This window comes from Megalops cyprinoides, chromosome 8 (genome assembly GCF_013368585.1).
Source record: "Megalops cyprinoides isolate fMegCyp1 chromosome 8, fMegCyp1.pri, whole genome shotgun sequence".
NCBI classification, from domain to species: Eukaryota; Metazoa; Chordata; class Actinopteri; order Elopiformes; family Megalopidae; genus Megalops; species Megalops cyprinoides.
The window spans coordinates 8,454,507-8,476,256 of record NC_050590.1 but is presented as its reverse complement, the minus strand read 5'-3'; the positions used below and the strand labels follow the sequence as shown (position 1 = coordinate 8,476,256).

General features: G+C 40.8%; 1 protein-coding gene across 1 annotated transcript in view; it reads left to right on the top strand.

Moving 5' to 3' along the window:
• The first annotated feature begins 53 nt into the window (after positions 1-53).
• LOC118782384 (calcium and integrin-binding family member 2-like) overlaps positions 54-21,750 on the top strand; it is a 33,670-nt gene continuing 11,973 nt past the window's right edge. The window contains exons 1-2 of the mRNA XM_036535713.1: positions 54-477; positions 7,905-7,939. Coding sequence (XP_036391606.1) covers positions 427-477; positions 7,905-7,939 — 86 coding nt within the window. The 5' untranslated portion in view covers positions 54-426. The remainder of the gene's footprint in view (positions 478-7,904; positions 7,940-21,750) is intronic.

Sequence of the window (21,750 nt, the reverse complement as noted above, 5' to 3'; positions counted from 1 at the left end):
GCTGTCTAGAAAACGACCGAACTATTACCGAGAGGATATAGGTATCACAACAGTGGACAGCAATCAGTGCTGAAACATTTGGCGCCGGCAGGACTTAGTGAGCGTCATCGAATCATACCTTGGAAGCATTCGAGAGACACTTTGATCGTTTTCGGACGGGGTGTGAAGCGGCGTCATATCAGCTATAAACGGGACATTGTTTGATTTTTGTTTCGTTATCTATTCGGTTTAAATGTTACTGGCTCCAGAAACCGCACAAACTGTTCCAGGGCTCTAAGTCTCGCAAGTGGTGGAATTCAATGCAGGGTTGTAATTTTCTCCAGCCCGACCACGCCGTATCCACATGCCCTAAATGCCTACAGTAGAAAAAACGCCTCGAACTTCCAATGTGATGCATCTGCATAAGAGAAAAATTACTCGATTAAGATGGGTAATAAGCACACGATATTTACTGATGAACAGCTAAACGCCTATCAGGTAAGCGTTGCATATCTGATCACATTTTAAGACGTTCTTTGCTTATTAGTTACCTCGTTGACTTTCACTCAGTGTTGTCATTTTTCTGATTCACACATTAATTTTTGTTAAACTCTGTGTATACGATAACACGATAGGATGTCGTCGGATAGAAATCATTAAGCAAATAATTTGCAGTATGGTTCAGCACCGTTATTAATGCAGTCGGTTGAACTGAACATTCTACACACTATTCAAAGCACGCGTTATTCTATATAACATGTAGATGTAACTGAACTGATTCCTGTTAATTAACTATGCTCCCCCTTTAAGTAAAGACCCTCTAGGATATTTATGTTCCATATGTTTATGAAATTCGTGGTTGTACCAAAAATCATTCAGCATTTGCAATACACCTGAAGAATTTACTGAAAACATTAATATTTTTAGAAGATGCTTATGGAAATATGGTTAGTTTTCATACATCAGCAGTGGCTTTTGCTGCTCGTATGCAGGCAGTATAAAATTAGTGCATGAAATGTTTGTCGTGGTTCTTAGTTTTCAATGTATATCGAACGCCGTTATCCCGAACATTAGATAAATAGCTAAATATAGACTTTTTCACTTTTTTGAAAAGATAAAGAAGTAGTTATTCAAAAAAGACACGAGTAGAGCGGCGTAACTATGTGGCCATGCTACTGTGAGTCATCGTAAAATTACAGTGTTAAATGTGCAACGCAGATGTGATCCTCCACGCTGTTTTGAAAGGTTTGCACGTTGAGATGAGTGTGGAACCTTAGTAATCAAGCTACAGTTCGGGTACAATTATATACACATAAACAGAATACTCTGAACTAGCTTTATCTGTATTTTAGGATTTTTATAAAATCACTCTTAGATATGATTACACCCAAGTTCCCAGTGTGAACTTCATCTGAAAGTGCCATAGAAGACGTCCAGGGGATTAAATGTGATCAAATAATACACAAGAAAGAATTTAAAACACCCCCACCTTTCGGTCTTTCCCATCTGGAGCTTGCTGCATGAGTCACCGTTTAATTTGTTTTTGAAATGTACGACGATGTCCAGATCAATACAGCCTGGCTACACATTGCTTTAACTCTTTCCTCCTTCCCGCCAGAGTTTGTGAAATGAGACACAGACCGAGTGTTACTCCCGGTGGGCTTGCTCTGAGCTGAGGAATTATTGGAGACATGGATGAATGGCCTGACAGCTGGGTTGGCCAGGGCTGTTTAGAGATATTGGCGTTTTGCATGGAAAAAGTCTCAGTCATTTCCAGTGACTTGGATACACAAAAGTGCCTGAAGTGCCCATATTATGGGTTTCCTGTGTTATTTCCCAGCTTCACTGCGTACTTCTACACAATAACTGTGACGCTGCGAGCACTGTAGCAACCTTTATTTTAATGTTACTTTGTTTGTGTGTATGTCATTTGCGCATATGTGGTATGGTTGTGGTGCACAGGATATTCACTAATTTACAAAACACGATGTTTGGAGTGTTGCTCAGTTGATTGATATTAATAGTTTGGGATGTCTTTGTTAGTTGATAATAAAATCATATTCTGTTGTTTACAGGATTGACAGGTCTGTTATCAAAATGTTTAAATGCTCTTTGTCTTCATTGTACCCTATCACCAGTCACCATACCCTATGCTCCAGATCCCAGAGAAGAGATTATACCCTGTCCAATATGTGGGGAAAATGTATCAGTTCTCATGGCGCAAAGATCATTGTACTATCATTAGCATACACCTTACTGCTAGCGGTCATGTCAGATGTAGAATGGGTTCATCCTCTTAGTGATTACTGTAATGCGTTTTTAAGCGCAGATTACATAACATGTTGCAGAATCTATTCACACGCATCTGTAGATACAGGCTTAATCTGTCTGTGCTTGTCTTGGCAGGAGAACTGGTCAATGAGGGTTTTGGTTTTAATGTCAGCAATAATGAGGATGTTGCCTTCGCCATATGTTGAGAAAGCCTTGTTCTGTAACAGCTGGTTCTTGAGTTGCATGCTGAAGAGGCACTGTCTTCATCAGCACAGAGTTTCCAAGATCATTCTAGGAAACCTAAATAATTTATGACAATCAGGTGTAATAGCATATCTTGAAACATTACTCTCTTAGATAAAATGGCTAGAGCCAGTTTGTTTACTTAGAAAAGAATTAATGCATTTTTAGTTTTGTGATGATATTATTTAGAATAGTTAGATATTCAAATATTCAATGGATCCTAAGACTGAATGTTTGAACATAAGATAGAACCTACCTCTTTTTTCCACAAGCCCCATTCAACACATTATTTATGTCTGTGTACATGAAACACTGCAAAGAGAACTGTATTCACATATGCTTTCAGTCTGGAAAACCAATAAAATCAATTGCCTTAGTGTATGCAAGCCTCTTAGATTCTTCCTAATGAATATTGATGAGAAAGAATGGATTTGTTTTTTTTTATTATTATTATTTTTCAACTGGTAAGTATAAGAATACTGATCCAAAGTAATCCATTGTTATCTCATGGTTGAATGCTCAAATAATTAAATATTAGGTCTCATCTGTATTTCAGATTTTCACAGGTTAGTCCAGCAAGAACCCACTTCACAGGCTGTGGTTTTAAGTCTTTTGAAGTAATGGATGTGCTCTACATATTGAGGGAAAAAAGGAGCATACTGCTAGTGTGGCTCTATGGGAGATATACCATTAAGTAGAAGTATTACCATTTACTGAATGGATTTAAGCACAGATTCAAGTCTCTCTGCATCATTGTCACTGCAAACAGGAAAGAAACAAGTTTATTTTGTTCAATATGGGTGCCAATTTTGTCTTCTGAATTCACACTTTCCCTCAAATTACAGAATCCTCAGACTGCGCTTTGTGGGAAATTTCAAATGAGTCATCCTCCTGGGGTCTCTCTTTGGTGCTCAGACCTTGCGCTGAACCCATATCATTTATCCTTGTTTTGAATGCACTGTAATCAAAGGTGGCCAGGTCCCAGACAAGTGGAGCATGACCATTTGGCTGCAGCAAGCCTTTCTCAGCTCATTGTAGATGCGCCACTCAAACCATGAATGAACTATGGTGTGCCATGGTTTTGTGCAAAGGTTTCTCCTACATATCCACTATCACTGAAATGCATTCGATCTGAAATGACCAATCCATTCACTGCCAATGCCATTGTGCATTCATGTATGTTTGGATTTACCACAGATTTGTGCAGGGGAAACATTTTATCTGTATATCATCCTTAAAATACTGTGTACAGTTGGCTGTTTTATTGAAATAAGGATTAGATCATACATGGGATTCCCACTGTCATTGCTGGATGGTAGTGTGGTGCAGTGCTTACAGAACTGTGCTTGTAACTTATTTACATTTACATTTATTTATTTAGCAGATGATTTTATCCAAAGAGACGTACAAAACTGCATACAGTAAGTATAGCGACAGTACAGGGACAGGATGTGTACAGTTCCACAATGAGACAGTTCTCAGCTGAGAGCAAGGTCTGTTTGAGGACACAGTACTATCAGATTTGTACAAATACAGCCTATAGGGCAACTAATACGGTACACCTTCAAACAGCAAACTTCAACAACTTCAAACGGCGCAATGAAGTTATACTTGTTACCTTTCATAAGAAGGGTATAGGTTCGAAGCCCAGAGTGGGCCACTAGCATTGTACCCTTGCGTAAGATACTTACGTTTACATTTACATTTATTCATTTAGCAGACGCTTTTATCCAATGCGACGTACAAAAGTGCAAATACTGGGCAAACAACAGGCACAAGGGCAAGATGTGTACAGGTCATACAATGCAGATAGTGCTGAAGCTGAGCACAAGGTCAGTGTAGCCAGACAGAACTAATCTGATCTGAGGTTACATATATTGAATACAGTCACTGGGACAATAAAGTGCTGCTACACTACCTAGGCAAAAACGTGCTACAAATACAATGTAAGAGATAGTGCTAGTACGAGCTAAGAATCTTAGATTTACAAGGGCAAATGGCAAGGGTGTCAGTCCAGGTAGAGTCTGAAGAGGTGTGTCTTCAGCCCACATCTGAAAGGTTGGAGTGAAGGAGTTGTTCTCAAGTGGGTGGGGAGTTCATTCCACCACTGGGGGGCGATGATAGAAAAACAACGATGAGAGGAGCGTGGGCCTTTCGTTCTGTTGGTGGAAGGAGTGAGGTGTCCCGATGTGGCAGAGCGAAATTGTTGAGCAGGTGTGTAAGGTAGGATGAGGTCGTGGGGGTAGGTTGGGGCAGACTTTTTTGCAGCAAAAAACGTGAGGGTCAGGGTTTTTAAGCGGATCCTGGCTGCAACCAGGAGCCAGTGGAGGGATCTCAGTAAAGGGGTGATGTGGGAGAACTTAGGGAGGCTGTAGATCAGCCTAGCAGCTGCATTTTGGATGAGCTGCAGCAGCTGAATGGTGCAGGCTTTGCATCTTTGCAATAGTCCAGAACAAAGATGTAGACGAAGCTACTGTGATGCCGTCAACAGTAACTGAGAGCTCTTGAAGAGTAGAGTATAGAGCGTGGCCGGGATAAACAGTAGATCTGTCTTATCCAGGTTCAGCTTTAGGTGGTTGGAGGCCATCCATTTGGAGATGTCGGCCAGGCATGTGGAGATCTTTTCGTTGACCTGGGGGGCAGCGTATCGGCAGCCTCTGTGTAGAGTTAAATACTTGCAAGTGCTAATTACCTAGTTCAAAGCAATAACGACTCACAGCTGGCTTTATCTAAGCACAGGTGTGACAATTCGACAAATTAACAAAAGATCGAAACTAGTTGGTCACACAATCATGAACTTGTTAGCTACAGTTAAACAACAACTATTTACAAGTAAAGAAAATATTCACCTGTACAAAATGGAAAAGGTCAAATGTAAATGATGTAGTTATCCCTAGATTATGGTGTCTTCTAAGCAGTGTCTGTTTATTTTCCTGCATATAAATTGCAAATTTATATGACCCACAGAGAAATTGTCTAACTTTTAGACACACTGCATTGGTACAAGACAACATTCAGTACATTTGAGTTACTTAGAGGGTTGCTAAGAGTTTTTCTCAACTCATAAACATTACAACTCATAAATCCCCACTGTAATATTTGTATGAAAAAAGGTTATACATTTTCAGCACTCATCTGTCATTTCCTCTCATTCAGTTCTGTAAGAAAAACTTGTCTCTCTAAACTTGTCTCTTGGGTATTTTAGAGGACAGTGAATTACCGAGCCCTCTGAAAGGATGTACGCCTCACATTTCTTCCTCACCATGGCAGTAATTTAATGGAGTGAAATGTATTTTCTATCCACCAATAAGTCTTAGCCGAGTCACCTGGCCCATGAGAGCTCACTCTCATTGTGCAAGAAGCGTGTTCAAATATTTCAGATTAACTAGCAATTAACAACACTTAAAAGCTAATGGCCATAAATTATAAGGCAGGCCGCAACTGAGAGTCCTGTGTGGATGAGGACGCCTGCCAAATAAATAATTAGTAATAATTATTATGTGCTTTAATGGCTGTTTTTTTCTGTTGTTGTGCATAAGCTGTTGTGCCGTGGAAAGGACAGTAAACATCGTAAAAATGAGGTATATCCACCCAGTGCAAAGCTAGGAGGCTCAGGGAGAGGGGGAGATAGAATCAGAGCCTCTCTTGGCAGGACTGGGTCTGCGTGGTCTTGCAGGGCGGTGCCAGAGCCCTTGCTCTTTGCCCTACCTCCTCTGCGGGCAGGTGACAGACTTCCATGACTCGATTCCCTGGTCTCACTTTTCCTGTAGCGAGTGACAGGCGAGGACACTGGAGGCTGGAGCGTGCCACCTTGACTCCAGAGAAATCCGAGCCCCAGGGTGACAGGAGGGTGACTTGCATGTCTGCTAGAGTGCTAGCTGCTACAGTGAAAACTTTTTTTTTTTTTTTTTGGGGGGGTGGTGGGGGGTGGGGGGGGGGGGCTTGGATTTAGTGTAGTGAGATGCTCAGCTCACTGTGCTTAATGTTAAAAGGCTTCAGGAATCCCTGCAGGGATCATTAGAGAGAAAGGAACACAGAGCTGACAATCTTCTGTTTAACTGTGTCTGATGTCACATGCAGGATTAGCCCAATGACCAATAACGCAAGGTACTTTCATTGCGGCTCTTTCAAGCATGTGTGTATTCAGGGATGGTGACTAAATTATTCACAATGAATCCCTTCCTCTGGGCTGGATATGATAGCTGAAGGCAAATTATCTTCTTTCTGTGGTATGTCAAGGGAGGGGGAGAATGATTTGAGAAAAGATCCATCTACAAACCAGTCAAACATTTTGCAGTGCAATATACTTCACAATAGTGTTACTTTGTAAGTGCTTCATGCAACACAATGTAACTCAAAGCTACAACAGATAAAATGAAGTTAAGAGAATGACAAGGTCATGGCAAGATTAAGCAAAAGTACGCAAATGAAGCAGCCCATTGGTGCAAACTGAATGGCAGTATTGGACCCAATTGCAGAAAGATGGTATAACTGTGATAAAACGATAGCTTTGTAACTACAGGAGGTTCAATATGGTGATATCCCTTTTGGCTGTACACTAGCCATCACTGGGCAAACCTAGCCCATGTCAGTAAAGCAACATGCAAAATTGTCACAATTTTAATCTAGATTTAAACACACATTGATGAATCATTCCAGGGCTTTGTGACTATAACAAAACAGTCTGTTGCCTGACCTGCCCAGAGCAGTGTCTGGAATAAGAAAGAGCAGATCCATCTGAAGGGAGTCCTTGTAGGATGGTAGGCCATGTGATATGTAGTACTGCAGGTCATGTGTAACAAGTGTAAATTTAAGATGAAATCAAGTCTGTATTTTTATAGCCATCCAATGCAGAAAAACTAGGGCACGCGTAGCATGGTCTTATTCATGTTTTTTCTAGTTTAATAGTGGTTAGGATGCAAGTTTGTCTGTCAGACAGGATGGTGTTGCAGTAATCCAGTATTGAGGAGATGGCATTATGGTATTACATCTAAATAATCAGCGTTTGACTACAAATTATTTGTCATTGTTGCTAGTTGCAGGGTATTTTTGAAGCTGTCAAAACCATAACTTTACAGGTGTTTATTTAACTGGACAATTGAACTGAGCAGATCTGTCTTTGTGAGGTTAATCTGGGTTACACGTACACCCTTAATTTAATTTGACATCAACAACCATTCAGTGGCAAATTCAAGGAACCATTACTTTATTCTGTTCTATACACAACATTTTACTTTAATTTGACTGCCAGGCCTCTAACTTCATGATGCTTGGTTAAAGTGTTAGCCCAAATTTTTAGCATGTTTAATGCAAATCTAATAGATGTAGTTTTGCATGAATCGCACAGATTTCCCAACCCGACTTTTTTTCTAACTCAGATCAAGAATGACATTTTGTTTTCTTCCCCACAGGACTGTACGTACTTCACTTGTAATGAAATCCTTCGGTGAGTGATGCTTCTCTTCTTCTTTCTTTATGCTATTGGTACAGCCTGTTCTGTGCTACGTGTGGAAAGACACTGCATGGGAATTCATTCACTCAAAAAATAAAAAAGACAAGGTCAAATTTGCTTCTGTGTCTGAAAAAAAGTCAAGTATTTCTTTTCAGATGATTGTTCACTGCTGATTGGCTCTGATCCTCTTGTCCTTGAATCTCTGGTGTCTTTTATGAATCACTGGGCATATTTTATGTATCCATATTTCCTGTTATCGTTATTAACCTGTAATTAATTTAGGGAGGAATTTACTAACATGCTGTGGTTATTGACGCAACTGTTGCGTCATTTGCAGCTTAATAAAGCCATAAAACATCTCTGTTTTATGAATTCAGATGAGATGCTGCTTGGTTTGCATGGGCAGCTCAGTAATTTATTACTGTGTGCTTGTGTATGAAAAATGTCAGTTGCCAGTACTGTACAAAGACTGTAAAGATGGAGAGGGTAGAGTAATCACTGTATTACATGTGTTTTTGATGACAGTAATAGTCCATTTTCATAAACGATGCTTTTGTATGTGTGTTAATATAACTGAGCATGAGTTTACGTAAGATATCTGTATTCTTAAATCTTACACGAGTACAGCATAATTAATTTATTTAGCTCTGCTATCTGTCACTACAAACTGCTGTCTAGAGCCTCAGTCATCTGCACCAAGCGGAGGCTTAACAGACTTCCCGTCACAGAAAGACAGTCATGTTAAAAGGGTTTAATCTGTTTAACCATATACATAACTTCCTCTGTGTCTTAATGAGTCCCCCAATCCCAGCAAGACAGTACAGTGACCTTATTTCAGCTTTGGCCCTGGGCACCTGGTGTGTTGTTATTGGTTAGAGCAAACCCAGCAGTACCATTTCTGTCCCAGTGTTCTGCACAGTGTTACCTCACATGCATGTATGCAGCAAGAAACTCTTCTTGCATTATCTGCATCTGTAAAATAATCTTTTTTTTTTTTTTTTACCAAATTGTGAAATGTACACAAGGGAAGTAAAAGTGACCCAGGCAATTCTAATTCTCTAGCCCACAAGTGCTTCAGTAAGGAAGGAAGTATGTGATGCTGATGAGCCAAAATCACACTACACTCTTGTCAGTGTAAGACCTGATGGTGCCATGCCGGCTGTGGCCACCATATTTAATTGGACAAGAGACACACAAGAAAGAATGGCAATTTGGCTCTCCCCCCTGTGTGGGGTAAGACACAGCCTAATAAGAAAAATTAAACCAGCGTTCTTAAGGAGAATCCTTCCGCTGAGGCAGCTGAGAAGCTGATGGTGTTCAGTGGAGGGGTTTTGAGAGACTGTTCATGGGGTCACCACTGCCCAGGGTCCCAAAAGCCACCTAGGCTTTGGGGAGCAAGCAAGGCCCTCTACAAGCAACAGCCCTCTCTGCCTCTGCAGCACCCCACCCAGTGTCACACCTTCACGCCTTTTTGATTTTTACTGCCTTATTATTATTTTTATTGTCTCTTCAGCACGATAGTTACAAGAGCAAAACCACTTCAGAGAAGCAATAATAACCATATTACAGATGGTTCAGCGCGGGTAAAATTTATTACAGTTACAGATACCGGCACAAACTGTTAATGTGGTGTAATGGTAAAGGAATTTTTAAGGCTGGCCTTAAACTCCCCTAGAAAAGTTTAAAGCTGAGGCTGGGGCGCTGCCTTGTTGCAATGAACAGCTGAGCAACCCCCAGACTGCTTTGGGATTTGTCCAGCTGTATGAATTGATAAGGTATGAATGAGAACTTCCGCCGTGGAACTGAGTAATGTAATGGCTCCAGTCCCACTATTCCACACTGCCTCTGCGCACCCAAGGCCTTTTGTTAATGTTGCATCCAGTGACAGTATATCTCTCTCCTTTCCCTTGCTTTTGCTTGTTTCACTTTCTCAGCAATTCAATTCCACCGTCGTCTCTCAGTGGTCAATAAGACAGACTTATAGTAAGCAGTTGTTCAGACTACAGTTAACAACCTTTGCGCTTCTGGTATCCCGTTTGCCATTTTTGTGTGCTAAATACATAGGTCTTGGCCAGATCAACACTGCGGTGCTTGAAAATCAGTAACAAGAGACTATAATATTATGACCAGCTGATCAACTGTCCTTGAAGTCAAGGGGGGGTGGGTTAAAGGTTGGATTTGGTGAAAATGTCAATGGAGGGAAAGCTCATTAATGAAAAGGATGTTTGTCAGGTCCTCTGGCTTTACCTGAAAGTGGGAAAGTGTTAGGATTGGTGCAGCTGTTACTTCGACCCCCCAAGCCCACTACCACTAAGGACAACCTAGTGGCCATCACAGAAAAAGAAATATTTTGGCCTTCTTACCACTGCAGTATTTTCCAAATTGGGCTTCCTATTTTTTTATAATAATAATAATAATAATAATAATATAGCACACATATATACATACATAACACATACATAACTGGGTGGCTATTTGCTGTGCACATGATTAACACCTGTTAGGGAGATTAATATTATTATTTTTTTTATCCACAATAAACCACAACCTAAAACATAAGGACAACATAGAATATTGGCAATACTGCTGGAAAAAATGACTCCATGGCCAGGTAAAATGTAAAACAACCAAATCGTTTAGAGCAGATTAAGCCAGGTGGTAATTACCCCTGTTTGATGTCACAGGTTGTTTCATCACATTGAATAAAAATGTATGTGACACAAATTTTGTCTCTTATGAGTCCACATGAATCCCATTGTTCTGTGTGAGATTAAATTGAGGTTACCACCAATTCTGCAGCAATGCCCCCCCCCCCCCCCCCCGGCTAAATGTAACAGCTCTACGCCTGCTGTTCCTATTAATGCATATTGATCTTTAATGCCCTCTCCATGATCCACAAGAAAAATACAGTGTAAAATGCACTGAGATGGCTGATAATTGCAGCCTCTATCCTTTTCCTCCCCGATCGTTAGAGTCTTGCTAATCATCCCCGTACATTGCCCATTGCTTTGGGGGGATTTATTGGATTGATTCCCTCATCCATCACAATGCAGATCTATTGGCCGTGGCCCCTGTGTAGCGCTGAGAAGAAGCTGTGGATCTGAACCCCGGCAGACGTGCATCCGGACGGGGGGGGGGGGGGGGCGGCGGTAGGTGGGGACAGAGAGATTAGATCCCGGCTTGACACAATTTATGGCTCTCCTCTCTCTGCGCGAACGTGATTCCTTTTTGTTCTGGTGGCTCCATCAAAACCTCCCCTGCCGCTGGAGCCGGCCGATAGCAAGCAGTAAAGCGTGTAATTGGCTGAGCAGCTGACATGACATGGTTTCTGTTTCAGGCGACTGTATCTGGGAAGGTGCACACCCCTGTCACACCCTCGCTCAGCCCTGTGCCGAAGCCTCATTCGATGTGAGCCGTTTAGAATCCTAATTCAGATCTCCTACATCACACATTTCATTTATTAGGCTGTACAAAACTGCATTTGTACAGCATTGTACCAGCTGAAGCCATTCAGGCTATTTTACCCTGCTCAAGGTTTTGACAACAGTGTACCACCTGGGGACTTGAACCTACAACCTTAGGGTCATTTATCCAGTTCCTTAAACACCGCTCTATAACTGAGGCTGTTTTGTCATTATAGCTCTTGTTCAGAAATGTGGTGGCCACTGGATGGGCCCATGACAACCCAGAGCAATAAGGCGAAAGTCTATTTGTCTGTCAGTGTGAATGAGTACCTTATTGTCTGATGATACCCTCCTTTTAAAGTGAGGTAGCATCCTGGAACTGGAAAGAGGAAGGTGTATGTACATACACTATATGCACAAAAGTATTTGGACGCCTGACCATTACATTGTAATGACATTGTATTCAAATACATGTACTTTAATATGGAGTTTGTCCCTCTTTTGCAGCTATAACAGCTTCCACTCTTCTTGGAAGGATTTCCACAAGATTTTGGAGTGTTTCTGTGGGAATTTGTGCCCATTCAATCTGTAGAGCACTTATGAGGTCAGGCATTGATGTTGGACGAGAAGGCCTGGCTCGCAATCTCCGTTCCAGTTCATCCCAAAGGTCAGGGCTCTGTGCGGGCCAGTCAAGTTCTTCCACACCAAACTCATCAAACCATCTTTATAGTCCTTGCCTTTTGCAGTGGGGCACAGTCATGTTGGGATAGAAAAGGGCCTTCCCCAAACTGTTGCCACAAAGTTGGAAGCATAGCATTGTCCAAAATGTCTTGGTATGCTGAAGCATTAAGATTGCCCTTCACTGGAGATAAGGGGCCTAGCCCAAACCCTGAAAAACAGGTGTGGCCAAATACTTTTGTTCATATAGTGTATGTGTGCCTTCTGATGCAGAGAAAGGAGCTAAAATGCATCTTATAAATTGGATTGATTCTGTCTCCCTCCAGTTCTTACTGTGTTGATAGCCCAGCTTTTTTTTCTGTGAAGTGCTGTCTGCATGATAATATTTGCAATATTTTACTCATAAGTTGTCTATGTCAATAGAGTATGAATACATTTATGATTAGGAATGTTATTTTTTCATCAATTCACACAGAGAGTGAGTATGATGATAGTTAGAAATACGTTCAGGGTATGTTTAATTAATTTTGTTTAATAATGGTTAATTAATTTTTGCCAGTGAATAAATAAACTGCTATGCTTTTGCCCTGGATGCCTTATTTAACTAAGATGAAACCATCTTTTATGTCGTTTTGCTGTCTTTGTGAAAGCAACCTTTAAATCTATTGATTAAACAGTTGCAATTTTCAGCACACAAAGCCAACAAACAAGTAAAACAACAAGGTAACATAAACTTATCAAAAGAATTTATTCAGGTTTTTGTTACTTATGTCGGAGGAGTAGTCAGCCTCACCCAAATGAAATGCAGACAGTCTCAGGATGAAATTAGATATCAGAACTGATCAAATGTGATAGTAAATTGTTTGGTTGCTGCAAACAAGCTCATCCCAAATAAACCACTGAGATCAACAAAAGCAATTGGTTGTAATGTGGCATATTTACTGTAGCTTACGGAGATAAACATGCTTCAAGATAAGTATTTTATGAAATGTTAGTGGAGCCCAATCCTAGTTTTTATGGGGTGTTTTATCTAATCAGTTCATGCATAGTTGTTGCAAATGAAATTACTTCTCTAAAATTGTGACTATAATATTATTCATTTGCATCTTCTACAAAAAAAAGTGTGAGGTGAATGCAATACAAAAAAAGAATGTTTGTTTTGTGGGATTATTGGGATGCTGAGAACTGAAGTCCTCCAATGTGCCGAGGTGTTGTATTGATGTATTGTGTTGAACACTTTAGAATATGGCAAAGTTATAATTGCTTAATGAAGCATTGATAACTACATTCCATGCCATTAAAATATAAATTGTTGATGCTTAGGTGACCATTAATAAATGTTAATAAATCTGGTATTAATGTGGAGCCTATACTCCGTAGGTTGGCTTTGTGGTAGACTTTGCAGTGCCCGCAGTGTTCACAGGGTATAAAGGTATTTCTATGGGGGATGATCATCATAAATAAAATTATATGACGTGCGTCAAAGAGCCAGAATTGTGGTCCACTGACTCTCCATAAATAGTAATGATTTCAAAATATTAAGTAATTCATATTTATAGACCAGCGTGGACAGATTAGCATGCATTACTGTTAAGAGCACGGGTAAGGGCTAGAATAAGGAATGAAAAATATGGAATATGAACATGAGTGTAATTGAAGCTGTAGCTTTGAATGCCATTTAGCAGGTCATTAAATCAGACTCTAATGGCCTTCTCAACCTGCTTTTTATCTTACATTGTAAATTCACCGTATCGCCAATTTTCAACCACAGATTTATTTTATATACATTTTAAGTAATTTAAGGTCAATACATTGGATTTATTCAGGGTGAGTTTCTTTTTGTTTTAATGGCTACCTATAAGGTTTATAACTGGCCTTGGTCACCCGCGGTCATGTAATGCTTGTCAAATAATACTACCTCTGTGTGTTTTCACTTCACTTTTATATAACAGAGACATTCACAATGAGATAGGCAAAACAACTATCAAGAACAAAAAAACTACAGTATACTGTAAACAAGGAATGCCTACCAGATCATTCGCCACCTGCCAAAAAAACAGGTTTGCAGGCCCAAGTTCTGAAACTCTTGAGTTTCAGCACTGCCTGTTTTTAGGCAATGTTGATCAAAAAGCACACACTGGAAAGGATGGAAAAATGTTGAACATTTGCTTACAATCTGTTGAGAGTGCTGGCATGGGTTCTTCTGTTGGCTAAGATGGAGCGCTTTTCAAGCTAAAGACTCTTCACCGGACTCCGTGTTACATTCCAGCTATCGACTGCAGGTCTCTGTCCTGCCTCTTTCACTGTCAGCTCTGTGAGTACAAACAGCCTCAGTCAGAGCTATTGATCCAGTCATATTTTTGGGGCCCAGACCTGAATGAGGCTCACATGTGTTACACCAGGGAATCTTTTCCTCTTTAAAGAGTGGTTAAGAATTGTTCTAAGCAAATTCCTGGTTTCAGGTGTGGCACAGCTGTTAGCAAAAAACAAGTTTAATATATTACAGCTCTCCAAAGCAAATACTACCCTATTTGGTCTCATCCTGTGCATGTAATAATGGATCCATTAGCAGACCTACATAAAAAGTTATTACCTATTTCGACCCATCGAGTGACTTTTTTTCTTTTATAAGAATGTGGCCGTGTATCCTTGGAACTGTTGAAGCACGCTTGGGTGACACATACCAAAAGTCTTTTCCCAGCAGTGTCAGGGACCCCATGCATTATAATGCCCTGATGTCATGTCATCTTTCCCTCTTTAAGACTGAAAAACCAAAAAATAGCATTAGCACAAAGCTCACTCCCTGTGGCCTGAGTATTGATTTCAGGCACATCTGCATACCCTGCCAACATCCTTGGTGTCACTGACCTGTTGTAATGAGGTTCTGCTACTGGGCATGTGCGGTGTTAGCATGGATCCATGGAACATATTGTCCTCTTCTTCCTTTTAGCCTGATTATGGGTATCTTTGTAATATATCTACTATGTTTGTGTTTGCAATAATGTTCTGAATCATATTATTTGTTATGTCTGTATGTTCAGAATTTAAGTTGTTTGCCCCTCCATAGATAGTGTAAGGAATTACATCATTCTGCCCCAGAATGTGTATTCCACCAGGCATGATCTAATGAATAGCTGCGGCATCCCAAATGGCTTGAGATCATAGATACCCCGACAGGATGGCCCACACCTCTGCCAACACCTTAACAACTTGGTCAAGCGAGGTGGCAAACAATTACAGAATGGGCCTGGGAGTGGGCAATCAAGATCTCAGACAAAGGGGTATCTGGGCTTATTTAAACAATGGAATCCTGGTTTACTCAAAACAGACGCTGTGACTTCATTATCATACAGGCGACAGGTCTGGCTCATTTACATTAAGAACGACCTAAACTGTATATATGAGAATTAGTCTGAATGTTCAGGGTTCACTCCGACACCGCTGAACCCAAAGTCTATGTTTTTCACGTGCTTCGATACTGTTTTCTACTGGATCAAAGACTTTCATTTCAACACGCATTCGTCTTCTCCATCTTTGTTTTTTTTCTTACAATAGCTGTTTCTCTTCCATAACGTATCCTATTTTGTTTAATCCTATCCTATCCTGTCCTATTCAATGCTTAGAGTTTTCTTTGGAAAATCATTGCCAGCCCACTGTGGCTTTTAAATAAATCTGTCAAGTGGGCTGTCACTTGACTTTTGAACATGTCAATTTGACATAAAGGGCAACCAAAATCACATAAATCCACCTCCTTCCTTCCTGGGAGTGTTCTGTATCGATCATATTAATACAGAGAGGCAAGACAGCTGAAACACCAAGACAGATTACAGCACCGGTTGAAATGTCTGGCTAGGGAAGGTTCAGACACAATGATTTACTGGCTTTTGTGCTTTACAGAGGAACTGTCTCTGTGTCCTCCTGATAAATTTACAACCGGCTCTCAGGAAAGCTCTGCGGAACTGCCATTTCCTTTAAATGCCTATTACCTTCATCAGCCTAAAATTTCCCCATCTAGTCCTTATCATTCAGGTTTTGAGGGGAGAGATTTCCTTTCTCCCTGTTCTTTCTTTGTTGGGAATGTAGAAATTTGTGTGTGTGTTGTGTGTGTGTGTGTGTGTGTGTGTCTGTGTGTGTGTGTGTGTGAAAGAGAGTAAGAGGGAAAAATAAAGAACAACTTTTATTTATTTCCAAATTAATTGATCAATTACTCACACAAAAATTATCATTTTCATTCTGTTTATGTGTGAGGGGAGAGAATCTTCGGCACAAGAAGGTTCTACCTGTTTCAATGCCGAGGTTCAATCACGTGGTTCATTATTTATGAACGTTTGACCTCTCTGTGCTTTCTTTTGCGTCCCTGTGAAGGATCACTTTCCCGACCAGACATATCTTCCCCAAAGATCTGGTAACTGTCACTTTCCCCCTAAACTGCCATTCACTTGTGATGAATACCTGACTACTCACTGGGGACACATGTTGGTATCAAATTCTTGGTGTGTACCTGAACACAACCCATTAGGAACAGTGGAACAGCTTTGTCCTTACATGAATTCGTGGGAAGTGTATGGAGTCATGCATGTGGATATGTTTTGAAGGTAGCTAGAGGTGACGTCTATTTAAGAACCTGGCGCGGTTCTTGCCTGGCCAGGATCCATGGCAAGTGCTTATGTACCAGAGACGCATAAATAAAACAAATCGCTTGCTTTCCTTTCTAATGCACTTGACATATCATTCTACAGTTTCAGTATGTACCATTAATTGCTGCTATTTGGGGATCGAGTGACTACTTTAAGAAATTAAAACCAGGTAAGAGAGAGTAGAGTGGAGGATTGGGTTGCAATCAAATGACCTAATTACACTAATAAAGCGGGCCAGCTCTGGGCTCTGATCTGCTGATCCATGCGGTACGTCCTCTCTCCCGCTGAGTGGGAAAGAACCTTCTAGAACCAAAGCAGCGCATTTGCTACATTTTTTTTATCTCTCGAAATATGAGATGGAGAACTCTTGTACCCCGGTGCCTGGTGGATTTGTTTTTCACTTCTGATCTCCTCATTGTCTAACTGAAGTCATTGTTCATATAGGATGTCACTTCACCTGCTGCTCCAAGCATAGGTCACTGTCAAACCTACATGTGTGATCTGAGGTCATATCCCCAGATGGGTAGTCTCTAGTCCACTTTATACACTCATGATCTGTTATGAATTGTCCAACATCAATCATTAATTGCCAAAACAATGAACTGATGAAACTTCTATTAGTGTTTCACTTGTATGCTTTGAGATGCTTGCTTCTTGATGTGTAATCTGTGCCTTGCATTTAACCATCCTCTCTTAAATGAAAAGATTGTTTGTGTGGAATTGCAGTAGGCCTCTGTGTAAAATGATGCGGCTTTATACTGGCAATAATTTTTAATAACTTTTTTTTATCTGCAGTCTTCACTGTCTGCCTTTTATTTGGGCTTGTATATAAGTATGCACTAATGTTCCACACAATTCCACGCCTCATTCAGTGTGGAGAGAGGTGGCTGGGGTTTGTTCCTCAGCTCCTTGTGATTTTTTAAAATAAATCCAAAAATCCAATGCCCCCCCCAATATCCATGCCCCTCCGTCTCTGGCTCCCCAAACAACAAATAGTACTCATTTTGTTTCACTGCACTGGGGGTCCAAAAGGAAGCTGGAACATCAGCACCACCATTTAAAAAGCAGTTTTATCCTTTTGCATGTTAACCTGCCAGTAGTGTAACAGGGCTGACGTCTGTAAACATGGATATCAGCCTTGTTTATTGGAGGACAGGGAGAGATCTATGCATATCCGATTGCTAGACTGATAACTGAGCACACATAGAAATGGTTCTGCCCTCACTCACATGGCTGACTGAATAACCTGCTGACTGATTGAGAAAGTGCCTCCCCCAATGTAATGACAGTACCTTAATTGTACCACCAGATGGATCAAAGCCACATGGAGGTAAACAACACGGAGATCCACCACAGTAGTCACACCCTCTTGAGCAGCGTTGGGACACCTCTTGTTAACTGGACGGTGAAGGGAGACCTACAGGCGTCTTGTTTTTCCCCTGTCTTTTTAATTAAAACCACTCTGTCTGTTAGTCAAACTGTTATCACTCATCTTGGTTTGTAAAGTGAATCTTGACTCAGCTCACTGCTCCCTTTTCACGGTGCGAGACTCTGTCACGTCCTTCTGAGGGAAACCTTGGTGTAATGAATCCTGAGAGGTGACACCTTAGAGGAGTGTGTGACACACAATCCCAGGGCCGAGTGCCACAGTTCCAAAAGGGCGGTAAACGAGCTTGTAAAACACACGAGGACGGTGCAAACCAGGGTGCCGTTGGAAATATATACGGGGTTTACAAAGTCATTAGCAGTTACCCCCGCCCCTCTCAGTCCTGACTTTTATAACTGTGAAGTGGGGTTTTATGTAAATCTGATGGAGATTTTATACCCACCCATTTCTGTAGCGCAGGTTTTTTAAAGTCACATATATAACAGAGGGAGAGGGCTCTCTCAGACGTTGTGTCTGAAAAGATGTCTGGGAAATTACCACACCTCATCATGAGGCTGCCTCATCAGCTCTGATCTTTTCCTCCACTTTCTCATATCAGGTGTAATGGTGTAAAATGCCACTTCAGATTATTGCCTCGTCACTTTTGAGAACCTCACGCTGAATAGCAAGTTCACCTGTAAGAGGAATATACACAAACTCTAACCCAATGATCCTTTTGCCTCAGAATTTGTCTTGAGTCTCACTTTCAACAAGAGATACAGGGTTCATTTAAATTGAACTTTCATCATTATACACCGCAGTTTCTGCTTGTGATTAAAGTTGAGTCATTAGCGTTTTTTTTTTTTTTTTGTGTGTGGCAGTCAAAAATCCCCATCTAATAATGAAATAATAAAAATGTGGGCAGAATGACTTTCAGTTCATCCCACACTAAACTCCAGTATCTGGCCTTTGACGATGTAGTTTTAACTGGAGCTTTTAATTAATTTTCTCTTCAAGTAAAAATGATATTCTGTAATGGAAATTATGATATCTATTCAAATACAGTAGATGACCAAGATTCTTTATGAAAGTATTGCTCAGAATATTGCCTCCCCCTATTCACCTGCCTCCAACAATGACTTAAAAACTTTTCCATCATCCCTCTCTCTTTCCCCTTTCCCCCACTGACGTTTTACCCCAGAATGTTCAAAAGCCATACATCTGAGGGGAAAATCCACAATTTTGGCAACCCTGCCAAGAGTGGTTAGCTTTTAGTAAAACAAAAAAAAAAATGGTACAGTATGCATGAAGTACTCTGTAATGTATATGTTTAAAAAGAGAGGTGCTAAAATTATATAAGCTGTGTCACACTCCAGAATTTTTGTTACACATTTAGCGCGTCATCAAGATTTATCTTTTATGGGCTTGCACCACAAAAACTTCTCAGGTTATTTATTTATTGGGGCAGACGTGTTGGGACATTATGTTAATCACATGCCAAGAGACCATCATTTACTGGGTTATTGACTGAAATGATGTTTACCTTGGCTTACCCCCAGCCAGCACTGACAGGTCATTTCAATAAATTGTTGTGTCCACTCCCTCTTTCCTTAGGCCCCAATGTGAGACAATCTGTCAGGATCTGATACAATGTTCTACATTTGAATTCATTGTGGACTTTTATACTCTCAGGCCCTGTGTGTGAAGCCTTTTAAATTAATCTGGCCTCACAGGGGAACAAGTTAGCCTATTATTAGCTGAAATGAACATTCTTTATGTGCTGTGGGAATGGATGAAATAACGTCAGTGCACACGTTATTTATTAGCCAGCCCCAATAAACAGATTTTAACATACCGTGCTGGTTGTGTTTCATACTCCATGTGTCTGTTGATTGCAAGCGTGATTTTTGTAGACAGGCTTGCACTGCGTCAACCTGTCTGACAGCAATGGCATATGGTCAGCAATGGCACTGAGGTCAAAGAAGAGGTGGTTCAGCTTCAAGATGCCTGATGGAGATAGGGGTCACGGGACACCACATGTGTGAAGGCTGCTGAAGGCTAAAAAATAGAGGGTGGGAGTTGGAGGGGGGCAGTTGTATCCTGTAAGGCAAAAAATAACATCTGTCATTTTGTCATGCACTAAGGCTTGAAACAGAGGTGCGGTTCCTCGGTTATGGCCGCTTCTTCCATGATTAGGTTGTAGGATCAGATTGTGGAGCCATTTTACTATTTTCTCCAAAATGCTCATTTTTCATTGATCATTGCTGAAACAGTGATATCAGTGAATAGGCAATGATAGTCCTTTCGACTTATATCTGTAACTTTCTATTTACTTGTCTATTTATTGTCTCGTTATTTTGTCTATTTATTGGCTTGTTGTATAATGTATTTATTGTCTTGTCATTTACTGACGTATGCTTTGTACTTTATGTTGTCTTTGTTTTGCACTGTCTAAAGGTACCACCATAGGTCCCACGGAAACATTATTTCAACCCAGCTGTATACCTGTAAAGCTCTCTTGACTTGACTTGACTTGACCTGACTTGTGTGGTACGGCAATAACAAGCCAGTCTTAGAAACATGGATAGAGTAAATGGTCTGAAGAGTTTTAGTTGAATGAGCGCAATAGAATGAGATCATGCTGGTGAGGTGGGACCAAAGCCAGAGTGGAGGTCATTGAGTGTGTTGGCTGCAGCATCTGCTCTGCCTTCCTCTCTACCTCAGGAAAACAGCAGAGTTCACTGAAAGGGTTTCAAGGGAAGTTAATTGGATATTAGGTTCTAATGGCCACAGGCGCCTCAGCGTATTCCCCATCAATGAGCCGTTCCCGCCATTTTCTCGCCAGCCTCGAGGGCATTGTGTCGCAGAGAACTTTCATTATTTCTGAAATACGTTGATCCTCGGAGCCAGAGAGATCTTCAGAGTCACGGACCAGCAGCACCATCAATGAGCAGTATTAGGTCAGGGAGGCACTTAGCACTGCGCCAGCATTTTACGCCATACTTAACCGGGTGGAAGTTTCTCCACCGTGTCTCTTAAAGAAAGGGAATGTATGAACCCAAAGGGACCTGGACTTTGGTCAGCAGCATAAAACGGCAAAAAAAGAGAAAACCCATAAATGGCACAAATGTCACAGTAGAGGACATTGATGTGTTTGGTTTTCTTTAGCTCCTCTCAAGATCCTGCCTCTCAGTCAGGTTTGTGAGCGTATTTCCACACTTGACTTTCAAAAACTTTGAAGCCAACACATGCTTTGTATGGAAGCATTGAAATTAGGCCTTAAATCCAATTTAAGTGAGGTAAAGACCATTCTCAGAGCTTCAAAAATGCATACTCTTGCATTAGCCAAAAACACAATGTGGATGGATAGTACCTTTAGATAGTATTATGGAGCTGTCTGTCCTGACCAGAATCATGGATCAGCAAAATGTATTTTTACAGTGAAATCTATGTGATATATTACATTTCACATTCAACAGTGCTTGTCAGCCTATTATTCAGGTTCCTATTAAAAATAAATTATAATGCATTACGGCAGTTTTTAAAAGAATCAGTCAAACTAGCGTGTTCATGGACTAATTCAATTATGTTTAGTTTGTCATTTCGATTGAAACAAGGTAACTTTCTTCTGCTGAAAGTAATGCATCAGTTAGTATTCTTTCCATCATCTGTTATGTCATAAAGGCCCAGCTGTCTTGGACACTAGCAGATGACTTCAGT